This window comes from Sinocyclocheilus rhinocerous, unplaced genomic scaffold (assembly GCF_001515625.1).
Source record: "Sinocyclocheilus rhinocerous isolate Xijiao unplaced genomic scaffold, SAMN03320098_v1.1 scaffold5064, whole genome shotgun sequence".
Lineage (NCBI taxonomy): Eukaryota > Metazoa > Chordata > Actinopteri > Cypriniformes > Cyprinidae > Sinocyclocheilus > Sinocyclocheilus rhinocerous.
The window spans coordinates 250,350-270,326 of record NW_015636846.1 but is presented as its reverse complement, the minus strand read 5'-3'; the positions used below and the strand labels follow the sequence as shown (position 1 = coordinate 270,326).

The 19,977-nt window shown below is 42.4% G+C and overlaps 2 protein-coding genes across 6 annotated transcripts in view; both read left to right on the top strand.

Moving 5' to 3' along the window:
- LOC107748217 (chromatin assembly factor 1 subunit B-like) overlaps positions 1-3,095 on the top strand; it is an 11,506-nt gene extending 8,411 nt beyond the window's left edge. For 3 of the 4 annotated variants that reach the window (XM_016562941.1, XM_016562940.1, XM_016562942.1), the window contains exons 12-15: positions 877-1,203; positions 1,394-1,591; positions 2,294-2,373; positions 2,683-3,093. In XM_016562941.1, the coding sequence (XP_016418427.1) occupies positions 877-1,203; positions 1,394-1,591; positions 2,294-2,373; positions 2,683-2,822 (745 nt within the window). In that variant the 3' untranslated portion in view covers positions 2,823-3,093. Of the gene's footprint in view, positions 1-876; positions 1,345-1,393; positions 1,592-2,293; positions 2,374-2,682 lie in introns of all 4 variants that reach the window. The other variant, XM_016562943.1, reaches the window with a different exon arrangement.
- A 7,830-nt stretch (positions 3,096-10,925) lies between these two features.
- On the top strand, positions 10,926-19,835 carry LOC107748215 (uncharacterized). Of its 2 annotated transcripts, none has more exons than XM_016562937.1 (7): positions 10,926-12,314; positions 15,387-15,460; positions 15,559-15,793; positions 16,153-18,359; positions 18,586-18,795; positions 19,067-19,169; positions 19,260-19,835. In XM_016562937.1, exons 1-6 carry the CDS (start codon positions 12,014-12,016, stop codon positions 19,166-19,168), a joined length of 3,129 nt encoding a protein of 1,042 aa, XP_016418423.1. In that variant the 5' UTR covers positions 10,926-12,013; the 3' UTR covers position 19,169; positions 19,260-19,835. The 2 variants fall into 2 exon arrangements, with proteins under 2 accessions (XP_016418423.1, XP_016418424.1); XM_016562938.1 differs by lacking the exon at positions 10,926-12,314 and adding an exon at positions 12,627-12,761.
- The last annotated feature ends 142 nt before the right edge of the window (positions 19,836-19,977 follow it).

Sequence of the window (19,977 nt, the reverse complement as noted above, 5' to 3'; positions counted from 1 at the left end):
CTGATGCGCTCAGTCAGAGAGTGTTCGGCGAGTGAAAATATATCTGAGCTAAACTTATACTTAGCCTCCAACTCACACACTGGCGAGTAAAATCTGAGAATTTATTAGCAATTGGCTAATATTAGACGTCATTTAGTCGCCAGAGTGAAGATTTAGTCGCATATGCGAGAGATTTACTCGCAATGTAGAGGGTTGTCTATAGCTACAACTATAATACCTGATGAGTTTGGAGAACACCTGACAAGCGATCAGAGACCACTTCTCCGGACAGAAACTCTCCAGATCCTTCATTTTCCCAAGTCCATGTTGATACTCTCTCCTCTTAAGGTTTCTTGCGGTTCATGTCAGGGGACTGAAATGGCCTTGGCAGAACCTCGATTTGGTTTTTGGGGTGTACTAGAATTGGTTTTCATACTTGATTATTGAAGTTGAACTGAATATGCTGGAGTTTGTTTTTGTATGACAGCAGAGGATTTCTTTCTTGAAACCCTCCCAAACAATTTGTGGTGATATTGCTGCTGTTTAATTTAATTTAATTAAAAAAATAATAATTTTGGCTTTGACCCCATCTCCTTTTTTTGTGTTTTACTTAAATCATGGCCATTGTTGCTGCTTTATTGGGAAATTCACAATTTATATGTAGCCAATGCCACCAAACCCTGTCTTTTCTCATGAGTCACAAATGCATACAGAAGAGGGTGGCCTGAAACACTTGTGCCTGTTGAGATGGTCTTTATCTGTGATGAAATCCTTGGCAATTGACCAACCAGTCTTATTGTTCAGGTTATAGAAAATGCAGACATCAAGAGTCTAGAATAATTTTGGGAATAACAATTATTGACTAACACATTTGCTGTTATGGACGTTGTTCCACAGGTCTCGTGATGGCTCCTTCTTGACTGTCTCATCCACTGATGGCTACTGTTCCTTCGTGTCATTTGAGGAAGGGGAGCTGGGCACTCCACTGAAGGAGCGACCTCCACTGGAGATGGTGACCCCATCTTCTACTAATGAGAAGAAAGGCAAGAGACCCTCAGCCAATGGCAGGACTGCTTCCCCAGTCCCTCGCCAGGCCAACACACCTGCACAGGAAAAGGAGAAAGAGGGATCTGCTGGTCTTGCGTCCTCCAAGACCCCCAGCGTACCTGTTCCAGAAGAGAAGCGCACACCTCAAGCGCTGCAAACCAAACCTCAGCCCAGAAGGATCACACTCAATACCCTGGCGGGCTGGGGCAAACCCAGCACCCCCAAATCACCGGCAACTGCCCCCAATACAGCCCCCAGCACTCCTCTTGAACACCTCAACTCCAAAAATACCACAACTCCTAAAGGACCAACTCCTAGGTAGGGCGGCACATCTGTGGTATGATCTGATGTTACATGAGCCCAGAAGGATCACACTCAATACCCTGGCGGGCTGGGGCAAACCCAGCACCCCCAAATCACCGGCAACTGCCCCCAACACACCCAAATCTGCTCCCTCCACCCCTGGATCCAGCAGAGGACCCCTGACACCTCTTACAGCCCCCAGCACTCCTCTTGGACACCTCAACTCCAAAAATACCACAACTCCTAAAGGACCAACTCCTAGGTAGGGCGGCACATCTGTGGTATGATCTGATGTTACATGTTTTGTTTTTTTTTAACAAATGCTAATATTAATTTTGGGTCAGCAAGTTGTTGTTGTTTAAACAAATGAATACTTCTATTCAGTAAGAACACATGTTTCAAAAGATTTTATTCTATTTTATTCTATTCTTTTGAATTTTCTGTTCAAAGAATCCTGAAACGATATACCACAGTTTCCACAAAAATATTTAGCATTAAAACTGTTTACCTTTGATAAGACTAAATGTTTCTTAAGCACCAACTCTTCATATCTGAATGATTTCTGAAGAATCATGTGACACTAAAGACTAGAATAATGTATGCTGAAAATTAAGCTTCGATACAACAGGAATAAATTACTTTTTCAAATACATTAAAATAGAAAAGAGTAGTTTTCAATTTTAATAATATTTCACAATATTACAGTTTTTTCTGCATTTTTTAACAAACAAATGCAGCCTTGGTGAGCATAAAAAAACGTTTTCAGACAAACTTTTGAACGTTAGTGTTTGTGACATCAAAATTGTCAGTAATTATGCAACTTTAATATAGTTTGTTGGTTTGACTGTAATGGCACCCCATACATGTATCCCTGAATTTATGTAGATTTAGTGTTACAGCCTAATCCATGATCTGAGCAGTAAAAAAATGTGCACTATAGATCAAATATGACCTTTTCTTTCAGACGAATTTCACTGACTCCAATTGTATCCAAATCCCCCACTCCTTTTGTCACCCCATCTTCCACTGAGAAAGCCAAGCATGGTTAGTAGACCCATTTGTTTCTTTCTTTTAGGTTTTGCTTTTTTATGTAAAGATTTTTTTATATATATTTTTTTACATTTAGTATTTGCTTAAATATGCATAAATTTTTTTTTTTTTTCATTTTAGAAGAGCATTAGTTTTTCCATTTCATTTTGACTTGCCTCGAAGACCTTATTTAACCTTATTTGTGCATATTTTGCTGTCATTACTTGGGATGATTTTTGTGTAAGAATCATGTCAATTAATTATATGTTTGTATATTTGTGCACATTGTCTTCCCGGTCATTTATAAATATTTGTTTATTACAGAGAGACCATCTCCCCCCAGTGACCCAGCGTGCAATCCTCCTGAATCCAAGAGGTCCAAGACTGATGTTCCCAATGGTTCTGCCCAGAGCAGTGAGCACAAAATGGACACAAAACCCAGCGTCAAACCCCAGGAGCCATAAACACTGACTATGGTTCTTTGTCCCTCTTTATTAGCACTCACATCCTCAGAGATGAAGTACACACATAAACCAGTACCTTAAACACCTGATCCCATGGACATATGGAGTTATGAACTTGCATGTTATGTTTCTAAAACTCATCTTCGCTTTAATTTTCAGTGTTTGTCTGTTTTCTATTTGAAGAGGAAAAAAATACATGTAATTATTCTTCAGAACAACCTACTCCCTCATGACTTAAATTCCTTTTTTTATCTTTAGGACAGAAATGTTTTACTTTTGTACCATCTGGTTTTTTGAAGTAAAAAAAAAATTTGATGTAACGGATTGCAATGTTTTGTAAAGACTTGTTTGAACATTTTGTGATTCTTAAAAAAAAGTGTTAAATGACTTTCCTGGATTGGCTGGTTTTTGCTGCATTCAGACTGATTGAAACTGAGTTTTATAGCATATCATGATTGGAAAAAATGCCATCAAAATATTGTAGAAATTGTTATGTTAATATACACTACATTTTATTGTCTTTAACAGATTTTGATTTTGTACTACACAAGCTTGTTAACAGAACTTATCCTGTATTATTGATTTATTAAACTCATATAATTTAAGTTTCATACAAGTTAAATGAACAGGTCAGTTTCTTAAACAGAACTGCAAATGGAGCTTTAAAGAAAAATGCAGTAACTTGTTTTACACTGAATTTTTTCTTTCCCAGTTCAGAACCCATTTCAGTATTCTGTGTAATATAAACGGCACTCAATGCATTTAAATCATTTTTTACAAAGTTTGAATTAAGATTTTTCCCCAAGCTGCCATTTATTTATTTTTTTTATATTGATAAATGGGATGGGGGAGACCATATTAAAAATAGCAGTCGGTATCTTCTGCAGCCACCAGCTGTTTTAAATACTTCAGTGCATCTCATCCTCATGGACTGCACCAGACTGTAACTGACCTTAATTGCCTGCCACCTGTAAATCTTAAGTGTCTTAAGAACTGTTCCACAGGTGCAATAATTTTTTTCCAGAAAAAATTCTGTAAAGCATATTTGGACTTTACAAATTATTTTTAAAATACAGCATCCTGAAAAAGAGATGTTTATTTTTTGCTGATTTTATATACACACTCACACTGATCAGCCACAACACAAAAACCACCTGCCACGTAGGTCCCTCTCGTGCTGCCAAAACAGCTCTGATACATCAAGGCATGGACTCCACAAGATCCCTGAATGTGTCCTATGGTATCAGGCACCAAGACATTAGCAGCAGATCCTTTAAGTTCTGCAAGGTGGAACCTGCGTGAATAATTTGTTGGTCCAGCGCATTCGATAGATGCTCAATTGGATTGAGATCTGGGGAATTTGGAGGCCAAGGCAATACCTTGAACGTTGTCATGTTCCTCAAACCATTCCTGAATAACTTTTGCAGTGTGGCAGGGTGCATTATTCTTCTGAAAGAGGCCATTGCCATCAGAGAACACCATTGCCATGAAGGGGTGCATGTGGTCTGAAAAAATCTTTAGGTAGGTGGTACATGTCAGAATAACATCCACATGAATGGCAGGACCCAAGGTTTCCGAGCAGAACATTGCCCAGAGCATAACACTGCCTCTGCTGGCCTGCCTTCTTCCCATAGTGCATCCTACTGCTATCTCTTCTCCAGGTAAACGATCTTCTCCAAGGCACACACACCCAGCCATCCACCTGATCTAATAGAAAACTTGATTCATCAGACCAGGCAACCTTCTTCCTTTGCTAAATGCTCTAGTTCTGACACATGCCCATTGTAGGCACTTTCGGCAGTGGACAGGGGTCATCATGGGCACTTTGACCTGTCTGCAGCTGCACAGCAAAATGTCTATTATGCATCACACATACTGTAGCACACAAATAGACAATGGTTCTGTTTTCTTAGAATGACCTGTGTGTGTTTTATCACACAGATTTACTGTAGACCAAATAAGTAAAACTACTTTTAAGGCTTTTATCAATGCACAACTTAATAGACACAGTAAATATAGCACAAGAGTACTGTGAAAGCAGCTATTTCTACAATAGTTGGAAAGTGTTGAGAAAGGAATGTCCCATTATGTGGCCCAATGCCTCTAAAATGAGCCATATTTATGGTATTGATAAATACTACTCAGCTAATGTTTAATTGAACAGTGTCATCAAAATGTCTCGGTTACGTATGTAACCTTGGTTCCCTGAATAGGGCACGAGATACTGTGACAGCAGTCACTATGGGAACACCTTCGGTGTGATGAATGTCTGAAGCCCTTATACCATCACGCCAATTCATTGGCCAATAGCGCTTTAACACCGCCCTGCGCATATGTCACGTATTTAATCAGATTTTACATGACGAAGGAAGCGCTATCAACGGTAGGAACGGCCGGCATCGCAGCATCTCGTTCCCTATTCAGGGAACCAAAGTTACATACGTAACCGAGACGTTCCCTTTCATAGGTTCACTTCAATGCTGCGACAGCGGTCGCTTTGGGAACACTATACCATAACGCCTGACGTACCTCAGATAGCTGGAAGACCAGGGAAAGCATCTGCTCAAGCGGATAAGACCCGGGAACAAGGATCCATCCTCACGTCCATCCTGCCGCAGCACAAACATCTTCCATCGAAGACCCTTTAAAGAAGGCCTGAGAAGAAGCCATTGCTCTAGTAGAATGAGCACGCACCCCTAGAGGTGAAGTCAAACCACGTGCCTCTTAGGCCAAAGAGATAGCCTCCACTATCTAATGTGACATCCTCTGTTTGGTGACAGCAGATCCTCTACTCTTACCACCAAAACACACAAACAACTGTTCAGATCCACGCCACTGGGCTGTGCGGTCAACATAGATCTTCAGTTCCCTCACCGGACAGAGACTACCTGATCCCACATCAGCAGGAGAGAAAGCCTCTAAAACCACTTGCTGAGAGCGAAACGGAGTCGAAGCGACCTTAGGAACATAATCAGGCCTGGGTCGCAGTAAGACTTTAACCAGCCCGGGGGCAAAATCCATACACAAAGGGCTAATAGAAAGAGCCTGCAGATCCCCTACTCTCTTAAGGGACGATAAAGCCACCAAAAGAACCATTTTGAGGGTCAACAGTTTCTCTGGCACAGTCTCCAACAGCTCAAATGGAAGGCCTGTCAGAAAACAATCAATAAGTCCCACGAGGGAACCCGTGCTAGGTGGAAAGGCCTAAGCCGTCTCGAACCCTGCATGAAATGGGAGACCAGAGGGTGACGTCCAACTGAAACACCTCCTATAGGCACGTGTTCAGCAGATAAGGCTGCCACATAAACCTTAATAGTGGCAGGGGCCACCCCTTTAGAAAAACGACTCTGAAGAAATTCCAGCACCGAGCCGATAGAGCAATGAACTGGGTCGAGATTGCGTTGCCTACACCAAGAGGCAAAAAGTCTCCACTTAAGAATTAATAAAAGTGTCTGTAATCTCAGCCGAGAGACCAGAACATATTAACGCACTCCACTCAGGGGCCACACCCATAACCTCCATAAATCCGGCCGAGGATGCCAAATCATGCCCTTCAGCAGATCGTGCCTGAGGGGAACCTCCCAGGGAGGGCCGGCTAGCAGGCTGACCAGGTCCGAGAACCACGTCTGAGTCGGCCAGAACGGGGCCACCAACAGCATACGTTCCTCTCTCTGTCCGACCGTACTCTGAGCAGAACCATTGGGAGCAACCGGATCGGGGGGAAATTATTTAATAATTTATGCATTTAGCAGACACTTTTATCCAAAGTGGCTTACAGTGCATTCAGGCTATAAATTTTTTACCAGTATGTGTGTTCCCTGGGAATTGAACCCACAACCCTTTTCCTATGGGAAAAGCATAAAGACTGGTCCTGGGCCATTCGTGGGCCAGGGCATCCACTCCCAGAGGCGACAGGGGAGACAGGGAAAACCAGAGTGGGCAATGCGTAGTCATACTCGAAGCAAACAACTTCAAAGTCCACTTCCACTCGGCCAAACCTCTGCCATATGAGACTCACCACCTGGGGGTGCAGTCTCCACTCCCCAGCCTCCAGACTCTGTCTTCGAGAGCAAGTCCGCTCCTGAGTTCAGGCGACCTGGGACATGGACTGCTCCGATCGACAGGAACTTGGTCTGAGCCCAAAGAAGAATACACCTCGCCAACCTGCACAGGGGGCAAGAACGTAGTCCTCCCTGATGGTTCAGGTACGAAACCACAGCCGTGTTGTCCGTCCTGACTAAAACATGATAACCCTGAAGTTGGGGTAAGAACCGTCTGAGTGCCAGAAAGACTGCCAGCAGCTCCAAACGATTTATGTGCCAACCCCGATGCACCTCTGTCCAGACTCCACAAACTGGGCATCCTTGATGGACTGCCCCCAACCAATAAGGGACGCATCCGTCGCAATTGTCTTGCGACAACAGAACGCCCCCAGCCGGACTCCTTTCTGAAGGAAATGGGGTCTCATCCACAGGCTGAGAGTGTGAAAGCCTCTGCGCGTCATCATAATCCTGCGGAGCGGATGACAAAGAGGTCAAATATTTTGCCTCTTGATCCACCACTGAAACGGCCGCATGTGGCGCAGTCCCAACTGAACTACAGGGGATGCTGCCGCCATCAGGCCCAACAGTCTAAAGCATAAATCTACGCGGACTAGATGTCCTGTCCTGAACTGACTCAGACAAGTCTGTAATGACTGCACACGTGCGAGAGACAGACATGCTGCGTCCATACATTTCATGAATGTTCGAGGAGCTAGAGCCAGTCCGAACAGAAGAACGCAATATTGGTAAGCTTTGCCCTCGAAAGCGAACCTGAGTAACTTCCTGTGTCTCTTGACGATCTGGATGTGAAAATATGCATCCCTTAGATCGATAGTTACAAACCAATCCCTGTATTGGACCTGAGACAAAATGGACTTTAACGTCAGCATCTTGAATTTGATCTGAGCCAGGAGGCCACAATGAGAGGGGGGAATATGCTTGTGTGGTTCGTCCAAACTCTCCAAAGGAGGGCCTGGCCTCCGAAGGCAAGCAAAGGAATCAGGAACTACTACTAGGAGCCTGAGAACGAGAGGCCTTGGCTGTCGAACTCAGGTCTATCTGTTTACGTTGCCGTGGGCGAGCCGGTGGGCGAGACCTAGGACCCCAGTCCTTATGAGGGGGTGCCATAGGCGATGGCTTAGCTCGCCTGAGTTCTTTAACAGCCTCCGGGGTCAGGCCTTCCCCCTCATCCAGCTCCTTAAGCACATCTGCTTGATAAGCCTGGAGTACACCCATAGAATGAAGCGTGGCCGCGGCCGTCCATCCCAGCACCTACACGGCAATCCTACATGGCTTGGACGGCAACAGGGGGTTTGACTTCCAAGACGGAGCCGAGTTCGGCGTGAGATGTGCCACAAGAGTCTCTTCTACGGCCGGCATCGCCGGGTAGCCATGTTCCGCCATTTTGAAAACCGTGGTGAAATCAGCAGCGTATTGGTAATACGCGCCGAAAAAGGTTGTTTCCAGGACCTCGAAGCCTCGTGGTGGAGATCTTGGAAGAAAGGGAGAGGCCTACGGGGCTGAGACGGAGTGTGGCTAGACAAAAATCGGTTGTCCAGTTTCGACTGGGATTGATTTTGCGCCGGCTCGCTATCCCACTGTAACCCCAGCTTATCCACAGCACACAACGTCTAAAAGTTTGCTGTAAGATGGGGAGGTGCATTTCTCCTGTCCGCTCGGAGGGAGAGAACTGCATGCTTCACCCATCAAATCCTCCGAATCGGAGGCCGCTGTGGACAGCACGTCTTCATCATACGGTTCACAACCGGAAAAAATCGCATTACGAGCTTCCGAGGTAGGCCGCAAATCATCGTTGACAAAGACAACGGGCTCCACGTAGCGTCTTCAAGCACTTGCACGTGGCCTGGAGAGAGCGAGAGGAAGGGAGAAATCTCCGTTGTCTCACTCTCCATGAGCTCTGGCTCACATGCGTCATCCCAAGCGACCGTCTCGTGCGGCGCCTCGGCAACTGCAGAAACGGGATAGCAGGGGTTAGACGCAAGGCCTACTCTCTTAGAGAAGGCCGTGAGCCTCGAGCGCAATACTTTTAGCCGCAGGCTATCGCAGTGTTGACAGTCAGAAAGGCCGCTTGAGCATGTTGTAGGCCCAAACATTGCACGCACCTGTTATGAGTTGTCTCCTGCATTGAACCGGTAACACGGCTCGACGCATCTCCTGTAGCTCATCGTGTCCGCTGAAGAGGAGTAAACTGCTCTTTTGAAGGAAAATAGTTGAGAACATGACGAAATAACACTTTCCTATGGGCGACAGATGATTCGCTTCCTGAAGGAAATTAAATCTGATGAAATGAGCATATGTGACGTATTCGCGGGGTGGTGCTAAAGTGCTATTGTCCAATGAATTGACGTGATGGTATAAGGGCTTCAGAAATTCGTCACACCAAAGGTGTTCCCATAGCGACTGCTGTCACAGCATTGAAGTGAACCTATGAAAGGGAACTGAGAGATGATGTCTAGGTAGTGTAGACTAACCGTGCACTCTTATTAAACCTTGGCAGGACTAAATGAGCAACCAAATCATGGAAGATCTACAACAGTACATGGAAACTTCATGTATGGCAGAGCCAATAACAAACAGCCCTGTCATGTGGTTGGTTGAGTCATCTTACATCATTATCAACAAACGGAGGAGTGTAAATGTAACATAACCATGGCAAAGCACATTAGCAGGCTGGAATGTTCTTCCAGTGGCAGATTTATGTGGCACTTTCATGGCGTCTTACATTGTGGATCTGGTGGAACAATATTTTATTGTTTTACTTTTATGTTGCCTATGATTAGAAGAAGGACAATAAATGAGTTTGACAACCCAAATCTGATGATGTTTCAGCATATAACAGCAATGTTCCTGTAAAAATGACAGGCTGTTCTGTAATGACACAGCGTGACTTCATGAAAGCTATTGTTGTTTGGATTTTGACTCTTCTTTACCAGTAATCCTGCACTAATTCTTGACAGTCGATTACCATTACAATGCATAAGATGCCGGTTCCTTCTCTTTCAGTATCTCCATTTACTGTTTCATTATTTGTGAGGGTTGCTATTGAACACATAATAGAATGTCAGGTTAGGTTTGTTTTTAAGATATTTCACCACAGTAACTGGGTTTATTTTCTTGTTCTTTGTTAGCTACTCTACATAGAAGAAACCAAAAACAAATTACAAGAGTTTACACTTCACTAAACAACACCATTTCCCAAAAATGCAACATATACTTGCCAATATTTAAGGGAAATAGGAAGTTTCAGCACATCATGCGGGGAAATTAGTTGAATAATGCTATAAAGTTTTGTGTAAGGGAAGGATCAATGACTGCATTGACATGCCTCATTGGACAGTTAAGTTGAATCATGTAAAAGGTACTATGGACCTGTTTCTTTGCTTACCAGTGTCAATTACATATATGCAGCACTGAAGATATCATTAAAATAACCAGTATAACCATCAGACAAACACAGGCAAAATACAATAATTAAGTCAAGTGTGCTGTTTCCCATGCCTAATACAATAACATAAATATGATATATTGTTTAAAGTGAAAATTAGGGTTGCATTCATACAATAAAACAATAATGTTTCCTCTAAAATAATTCCTAATTGTGTTGTTTTTATAATAGTTTAATCATTTATTTGAGCATTTTCCTCTTCATACACTTGGTGAAATATACGAAAATGACAATAGATTTGAGCAACCATGCATACATTGCACAATGCATTAATAAAAAATAACCTCAACTGTGACATAATCTATAGACACATCAATCGTGCAGACAAACACGAGAATGTGTATCTTCATATGTATATGAGGGGCTAAAATGAAAACGAGTCGAAGCGAAACAATATTTTAGCACTGTTGTCCTTTTTCATATTGATAAATTTGACACTAAGTAAGGTAACGCTGACGTCAACAACCTATCTTCATGTAGGGAAAAAGTAGGGAAAACAGCCCGCTGAGTGACAACTTCAAGGGCCAATGGCGTTGTCTGCAGTCGCTGTTCTTTAAAGATCCAACCAATAGGCATTGAGGAAGGGAGGGGATGAGGCAACTAGGCATCGAGGCGAAGTTAGGTTGACGAATGGCAACCAACAGAGGACTACGAGTTAAAAATTGGATTATTTGATCATCTGACTGGCTTTAACGTTACATGAACGGACGCGGAGCACGTTAAGGGGAACCCGCGGATGATACTGCTGATTTCGGAGGCCGCCGCTTCGTTTCGTGTGTTTCGGGGAGACCCCCGCGAATCGCGCATAGGTCGCGCGACAGATTAGCCGCGGCGTGCTGAGACAGAGTTCAAGAAATCACAAGTTGCACGCGCGAGAGGAAGACCCTTCCGCGCGATTGTTACCGCCGCCCGTCGAGACATATGGGCGCTCGGATCTCCGATTATGACGTAGTTGGCGTTTCGTGACGCATTGTTGACTCAAGTGCAGTTACATCTGATGAAAGAGGCCCTAAAGTACCTCGCGAAATAATAATAAATTCATATTAATGGATGGCAGCCACTGCATGTTTGACAGAGTGAGAGGATTCAAGACATTTGTCACAAGATTAATTTCTGTGCGATTGCGTCTAGTTCGGTTTTCCAGGACAACCAGGCTATTCAGAAACTTACCGTCCATGTCTCCAATTTTTTGTCATAATTTATTTTAATTATTATCAGTGGTCGGGATTAATTTATGGCTTTTGATAGTGGAAGTTACACATCTGTCTTGAATTCAGTGTCTCGTGGAGTTGCTGTCTTTTACGTTTGATAGGATGTGATGAAAATGCCTGATACACCTTAAGCACCAAAGATGATGGACTTTACTGTAAAATATTTCAGCTACTAGTCTAATTCTTCTTCAAAACTGCAACCTGGATGTTTGAGACTTGTAATGAGAGACTGTCTTATTTATTCGTAATATTATTAATTACACTTGCTACTTAAATATCCATATTTGCTGTGAATCTTCAACCGATGGTAAAACTTCATAGACCCATCTCAGAGCATCTCTGGTTGCAGAAACGGATCAATGTCGGTGGATGAAGCGCAGTTAAAAATTTCTGCTTTTTACACATAGGAGAAACGATTATAAGCAAGCTGCACTGAAAGTAGAAGCGTCGTGAGAAAGAAACCTCGTCAAAATGGCAAGTGAATGCACCTACAGTGCTCAGTATGACACTGATGACACCTTTCGCAGCACTGAACGCGCGGGGTATATGAACGGCGGCCGCGCGTCCGTCGCGTCTTCTGCCTTCTTCGAGGTCATCGGCGGCTCTCTTTACCGCAGAAAGTTGGAGAAGGGTTTCGTCCACTACCGGGAGGTGCTGGTTGAGGATAAGCGACTCCAGTCCATAGCCACCTTCCACGAGAAAGGACCAGGCAAGTCGCACCACACCCTGGAGGACACATACAGACTGGTGGCAGAGCACTATTGGTGGGAAGGTTTGTCATTTTCTCTTACAGTATTATTATTTTTATGACTTGTTTTTACAACCGATGCATTGTTTAAGTGTCTGTTTTGATTTAGTTTTATATATAGGAACTTTGAATCAAATCATTATTATGAAATTGAATGAATGTTTTCGAGTTATTTATTAAACAGTGATACTATTTATAATTGTAATATAACTAATTGTTTATAAAATGTATATTTAAGCAAGCTTAATACAAGCATTTATGTATTTGATATTTTCTGTGAGACGTGCAACTATTGGAGATGCAACAAAGTTTATGCAAATGAGCAGTGCAACTACCAATGAGAGTCCAGACAGTGGTCTGCCACCTGACACAGTTAAAATCCCGCGGCGGAGACCTTTAGCTAATGTTGTCTTTGTGAACGGGGCTTTAAGCTTAAAGTTGTATATTTCTACATTGACAGTGACTGAACAGGTAGGGTACTCTTCATAGCCATTGCTTGCTTACTAAACTTGTAGTAAACTTGGAAGTTTTATTGATATTTTTGTCCTGCTGCCTGATAATATATCAATCATAAAGGCGTGTAGGTTTTAAAAAAAAATCACATCTAGCTATAACTTAGCTGTCTTTACACTTGTAAAGTGACACAGAGATGGTGTACAATTTTACATGTGAGTTACAGGCACAAGAAACAATGTATCAAGCACTCAAAAAGTCACAGATTTTGCCTTCTCACACTCATCCCACAGAATCTCAGAATTAAGGGGTTGAGGTGCATTGGAGTTGGCTTGTTTTAGGATGAGTATCATGCTGCATTGCTTCCTTATGGAGGATTTTACGGTGGCACAAATCTCCCTCAGGGCCACTTATCTAGAGACTTCTTATGATGTTTATAATAACTAAACTGCTTTTGGAATGTCTGATATACAATACATTTAGTTATGCTTGGCATTAGACGATGGCTTTCTGATTGAGCTGTTGTTGGTTTAATTTGAAGATGAGTTGATTGATCACTTAACTCTTAACTGTCACCCATCCCCTCTGTGGGACGCCTAAGTTTACTTCACTATATTACAATTAAATCCTAATCTAATCATGACAAACTATATATCGTTGGAAAGGTCTAAGACTCCTAAATAGATATTTTATGACTGTTTTTTTTTTTAATTATGTAGGAAAAGTAATAGATTAATTTATGACAAGAGTGCACCTCAAAAATCTACATCATAACAGGAGTTTTGACCATTGTCACAAAAAGTCTTCTTCATTGCCTTTTTCTCTATCGCACTTTAGAAATCATCAGAAATTATATATCAATTGAAAACTTAAAATCTCAAAATTCATCCTTTGAAAACCATTTTAAAATCAGACATTGCATTACCATGAAAATGGTACATCAAAATCATGTTACAAAATGTTTTCATTCATGAATTATAAAAATGTAAGTTTGGATAGTGCATTTTCATGTCTATGTTCAAAAATGTGAGTGACACTTAAGGGTTAACACACTTAACCTTGGGTTATTCCAGGAGCACTGAACCTGTTATTTGTGTACTAAATGCTTTTGCTAAATGCCTACTTGGTGAATTACTGAGAGGACATCATTGATAGAGAGATAAAATGCACTGGCCAAAATAATCCTCAGAACTGCCTAATGGTTCAGATCATTGTTTGAGCTCCACATTTATAGCCAAATGCTAACTAAACTTGTAGATTGCTGACCGTAATGATTCATGACCATTGAGTATTCAGCTCAATGTTCAATGCGTTTATTTTAATTTTAAAATGCTGCATAAACCATGTTGCATTTTGAGTCATTTTAGCCTCAGACCCTAATTCATGTTTTTAAGTAGACCCAAGTTTGCTATATAAAATTAAGAAAAAATGTGTTTATCACACTTAACCTCTTTTTCCTTTGGCATAGGGTTAGGTAACAGCGGATATATTAGGGATTCGTTGTCATTGATAGACGCCTGTTTCAAATGCTCCTGTGTGTATCTGTGTAAGCACTCGTTGAAGAGCGTGAAAGATATGCATTTACAACATGTTTTTGAAGCGATGATCATTGTAGCCACAGACACCGTTGAGCACGAGAACACAATGGACAATCAGATGCGTTTAAGAATCTGCTCAACAGTGCTTAAAATGCTAGGGGGAAATGCTGGTACTGTCACATTTGTAAAATTTCAGTACCGATTCGGTACTTTTGACAACCCTACTTTGGCAAGGTAAGGCAAGGCAAGTTTATTTATATAGCACATTTCATACATTTGTTTCCAAATGCAATGACTTCAGTTTTTTCCTTGTTTAACTGAAGAAAGTTCTCGCACATCCAACTGTTAATTTCATCAATGCATTGGCAGAGGGGGTCAATGGGGCTGTAGTCATTTGGAGATAAGGCTAGGTAAATCTGGGTAACGTCTGCATAGCTGTGATAGGCGATTTGGTTCTTTCTCATTATTTGACTTAGTGGGGGCATATACAGGCTAAACAAGAGCGGTGCAAAAATTGAGCCTTGTGGGACTCCGCATGTCATGGACGTCCACTTAGACTTGTGCTCTCCTATACTCGCATAATAACCTCTCCCTTCTAAGTATGACCTGAACCATTTGATTACCATCCCAGAAAGCCCGACCCAGTTCTAGTCTCTCTAGTAGTATGTTATGATCGACAGTGTCAAAAGCAGCACTGAGGTCTAGTAGTACCAGCACTGATATTTTGCCAGAATCAGAATTTAAGTGAATATCATTTATTATCTTAATGAGTGCTGTGCTGCGGTCGGAAACCAGATTGAATTGTCCAGGAGTTTAAGTATTTGTTCAGCTGATTAAAGACTACCTTTTCAATAATCTTGCCTATAAAAGGAAGATTTGATATTGGTCTATAGTTGGTCAATATGGAAGTTACTTCGGCAAGTTTCATATTAGTAGTACTGTGAGATGGTCATGACAGCTCTGACTCTGTTCAGAATTGTGCTATTATTTTCATTGCTGAGCACAAAATTCACCAGGAGTGGTCTGAGAGCACTGACTTTCTTTTTTGCATAGACTCATAGACAGATCCTTTTCTGTAATAATTTTGTTCTATTCTTCATTTTAGGAATGTATTTTCAAGTCAGAGACTATGTCTTTGGCTGTGAGGAATGTCAACGCAGTCAGTCTGAGAGATCAGTGGTAAGATTGTTTTTTCAAACGTATTTATCCACATCTCAGTCAGGATTGCTTGTTTGTTTTGAATTTATCTCTTACTTTCACTTTGTCTCTATCTCCAGTGTTCTGATGTGGGACTTATCTCCAGGATTGTGGAATCACATAGTCATCAAGTCTTAAGTAAGCTCAATAGCCAACGGGAAGCAGGGCTCTTCTGTGATATCACACTGAAAACTGGTGGTGGCCAGTCTTTCGTCGCCCACAAAGCAGTCCTTGCAGCGGTGAGCGAGTACTTCCAGGAGTTATTTACTGAAATGGACTCGGCCATTGATCCCCAGTCACATGTTGACCTCACAGGTATGGTGCAGTATATTTTCAAGATAAACGAGTTTCAAAATCAGTGTTTGTTTACACTTGTATCGATTTAAAAAAGGGCATTATTGAAATTGTTGAGCATATTTTAACATTTTTATTTAGTTTACTTGTTACAGGTTTTCCACGGTCATAGGAACCCTAGAATATTAAGGAAAGTTAAAAATGTAATTTTCAGGACTGGAGTCATAAAAAAAGAATACATTTTAAGACTGAACCTCCCACATTTGTGTTCCAGCAGATCCTCAACCTTTAGACAGTCATTATCCTATGACAGCACATTTATATCTTGTATTTTATCCTTCAGGGCATTAATCACTTATCATTTATGGTTTCTCATATAGGTTTCAGTGAGCAGAGCTTGCTTGCTTTACTTGAGTTCTCATACACTTCCACCCTCAATCTGAATTTGGACATCTTGACAGAGGTTTGTGCCATGGCCCGCCATTTACGCATGTGGCCTGCCCTTGAGGCTTGCTCTGCTATCAAAAGGGAGCGAGAGACTTGTCAGTTACGTTCCAGAATGCACAGTTCTCCTGTGGAACCAAATAATGCAATGCCTGGACTTTTCAGGAGGGACGAATCCTCAACTTCAGGAGGGAAAGTGGGACTCAAGAGGAGAAGAGAGGATGAGGAAGGAGAAGGCTCTGGGTCTTCCTGGAACATTCAAGCACAGCACAGAGAGCACATTGTTGATAAGGTCACAGATGAATCTGAAACAGAAACCTCAAACCCTCAGTTGCAATGCCAAGTCCCCTCCAGTTTTCAGGTGGAGGAAAATGGCTTTCCATGCAGCCCAAATCGCAGAATGAAGCTCATGGACTTCAAATCTCCATCCTGCAAGAAAAAATCATCCTCCCGCCCCACGTCTTCAATCATCTCAACATCTCCTTGCACCTCTACTCGTTCTTCCTCTCCATCACGCCGTCTGCTTCGTTCCTCACCTGGCGCTGCACTTGCTTTGCGCAGACTCCTACCCAAAATTGACCTTTCCACCAAGAGAAAGAGGAAGTCCTCTTCCTACCGGTCATACAAGCCCCAGTGTGACTTCTCAGTGACTCCGTTCCAATCTCAGGCAAATTCTTTGACCCGTGTTACCTCAGTAAAGGTAAAGGATGAGGATGTGGAGGAGGAGGTATGTAACACAGTCCCTCAGGATGAGGTGCACAGCCCACGTGCTCAGGAGAAATACCGTCTTCTTAGCTTCCTTGGCTTGCAGAGGAAATCCCTGGTGCCTGGTCCAGAGGAACTGTCCGGCTGGGGGCAGAAAAAACGACTTCGGAAGTTAAAAGTCAGTGATTATTCACTCACAGCCCGACGTAAACCTCGTGCACAGGGCGTCCCTTTGAGTTTCGGAACTAGTTTAGGGGTGCTTGCCGCCGTTAATCCTACTCTGTCCCTCTGTGACATGAGCAGAATGGACTTGCTGAACAGACCAGTGAAAGTAGAACCTTGGAACCAAGAAAGTTCCAAAAGGAAAAGACATGATCCTTCAGGGCACGCTGGGCAGCCAATTGCAAGAGCTACTCGTAGTAGGTCATTGCTGCAGACACAGTCCAGTGCAACAGATCGACCGCTCAGACGCCACCCCAGAAATGAAGATAAAGCACCTTCCCACCCTGCACGAAGAGGTAGAGTACCAGCACACAATGCCTCTTCCCCTTCAAAAAGCACTATGCTCAGGATAAAACAGGAATCTTCGGAAAGTGCCATCCTGCAACCTATTCATCGTCGCAATACTGCCTACAACCCCCAGGGAACTTCTCCTATATCAACAGGACGTAGGGGTCGCCCACCAGCAGATCGCACAGTAAGGGTAGACACAACAAAGTTGCGGCACAAACCTGGGCGCACCCCAATAGACAAACCTACGAGCTCAAAACAAATAGAAAGCAAAACAAGATGCAACCATGCTACAGGAATGCCACATGCAAAGCACAGCAGAACTGAAAGAGGAACACAGGTGAAGGAGAACAGAAAAATTAAGGAACACAGCAACAGAAAAGAGAGTCCCGAAGTTCCGTATGCCATTGTGAACTGGGATACTTCCAACCATCAGCAACTTCACAGCCATCCCCTTTACAAAACTATAAAGGAAGAGCCAGCTGACCTCTTGCCCCTTACCCAGCCATTTCCAACCAGCAACTCCTCAGACCTGGGCAAGCGTCAGAGCAAACCACCCATCAAACTGTTGGATCAAGGCTTCCTTTTCGGCTTCTGTCGGTCACCAAGTGGCATTAAACGGGAGGAGGAGAGCGTGGACATCTACCTAACTCATGGAAATAGTTCCCATTGCGACTCATCACCTGGCATGGTGAGAAGAGATCGGGTGAGGGCCAGGATTATGCCAGACCGGACGGGTCTAAATGGGCCTCACTGGGCTGGGCTTGGCAACAGGCACTCACCCTTTTCCCAAAGGACTGCTGTCCGAGTGAAGACCGAGAGGGATGAAACAGGACTGTCTCAAGGGTCACAGGTTAACCGAGTTTCTAGACACCCCCAGGTCAGCAAGAGGAGCTGTAAAGTCAAGAAAGAACCTACAAAGACAAAGGTGATAAGTTTTTTTTCTCATGCCAGCAGATGCTGATGTTTATTCTTATGACAAAGGCATGTTACATAACTATTGTTTTGTAAACTTTTATAGAGTCTGGTTTAGGGAAGTAGTACTCTTGTCAATCGTTGGAAAGAATGATACTAAATTTAAACTAGTAATAAACAGAAAATGACACTTGAAAAAGATCAAATATTTATCTCTTTTTTTTTTTTGTCATTTGTAGAATGTAAATAAGCTGCTTCCTCTGAGCAGTCAGCGTTCCGTCCTACTGGAATCCATCCGACAGGCACGTCTGAAACAACAGAAGGGTCCTCACGTTCAGGCCTCCAGTGGACCACATGCTTGCCTGCAGTGCAGAGCCTCCTATAGGGACTGTGATGCTCTTATTATGCACCGGATCAGGCACATTGAAGGCAAACACTGGCCCTGCCCGGTATGTATAATGTCTCCTGAGGTCCTTGAGGTGCTCCCTTCCCTTCCCTGCAATGTGCCTGTATATTGAACAAAGTTTATTGTCCTTATTGTAAAAAAGTATGCGCATGTCCAGCATATTGATAGAGCAGCATGGGTTTGAATCTGCAGAATTTCTCAATCCCGTTTCTCCTTGCTCACTCCATTTCAGTCTCTCTGCTTTTTAAAAGTTATTTTCCCACACCGACATTGTACTTCTATATCTGCTTTTCCTATTTAATTCTCTTTTGCAGTTGTGCAGCAAAACTTTCTTTAGACAGAGGAATGTGAGGAATCACATAAGGACACATAATCCCAAGATCTACAAATGCCGCCAGTGCATCGCTGCTCAGTGAGGTCAGTCTGTAATCCAGAGATGTCTTAATATTTTCATTTGTGTTTGAATTTATTCCCATGATAATTTAAAGGTATTGTCTTAAATTTTAGGTAAAAAGCCACAGGATTAAATGAAGAGGATCAAAGCTTTGTTTTAAATATTAACGCTGTACATACAAAGGATTTGTGATGTATGACAATGAGGTTCAATTTATTTATGTAAATAATGTTATGATGGTTTAAATAGTCTTTTTCCTCACAATAATTGTTGTTATTTAAGTAACTAAGCTGAAGTTGCTTTGCAGTTTATACAGATGTGTTGAACCATAACTTGAACCCATGGTGTATTACTCAGGGGGCGGAGCCTGATGGCTTAAGGTGATATATGTATAATGAGAATTGTGTAGAATGCTTTAAATTTGTTACTACTAATGTAATTACTGCAGTTGTTATTATTATTGTTATTATGATTATTTTTTTATAAATGACAATCTTGAGTGCACTTAATGTTCGCTTTGTTTTGAAACCTAAGAAAGATGCGATGGACTGGGATGTACTTGAATGATTGTTGGAGTGGAGCCAGTGGACTGCCCTTAATGTGTGGTTGTCTGGCAGTGTTTTAGAAAACTATTACAGAAATTAGTCAGGAATTTTAAAATGAAGGTTCGTTAATGGGGTCAGGGTTATTCTAAAAATCACATAATGGTTAACCTGCATTGGTGAAATACAAATTTTGTGAAAACATTTGACTATAGCTTTTCAACATGAGACAGTGACTGTCTTTCAAATAAGGGAATCCCAAAATGTCTAATGTGATTTTTTCCCCCTC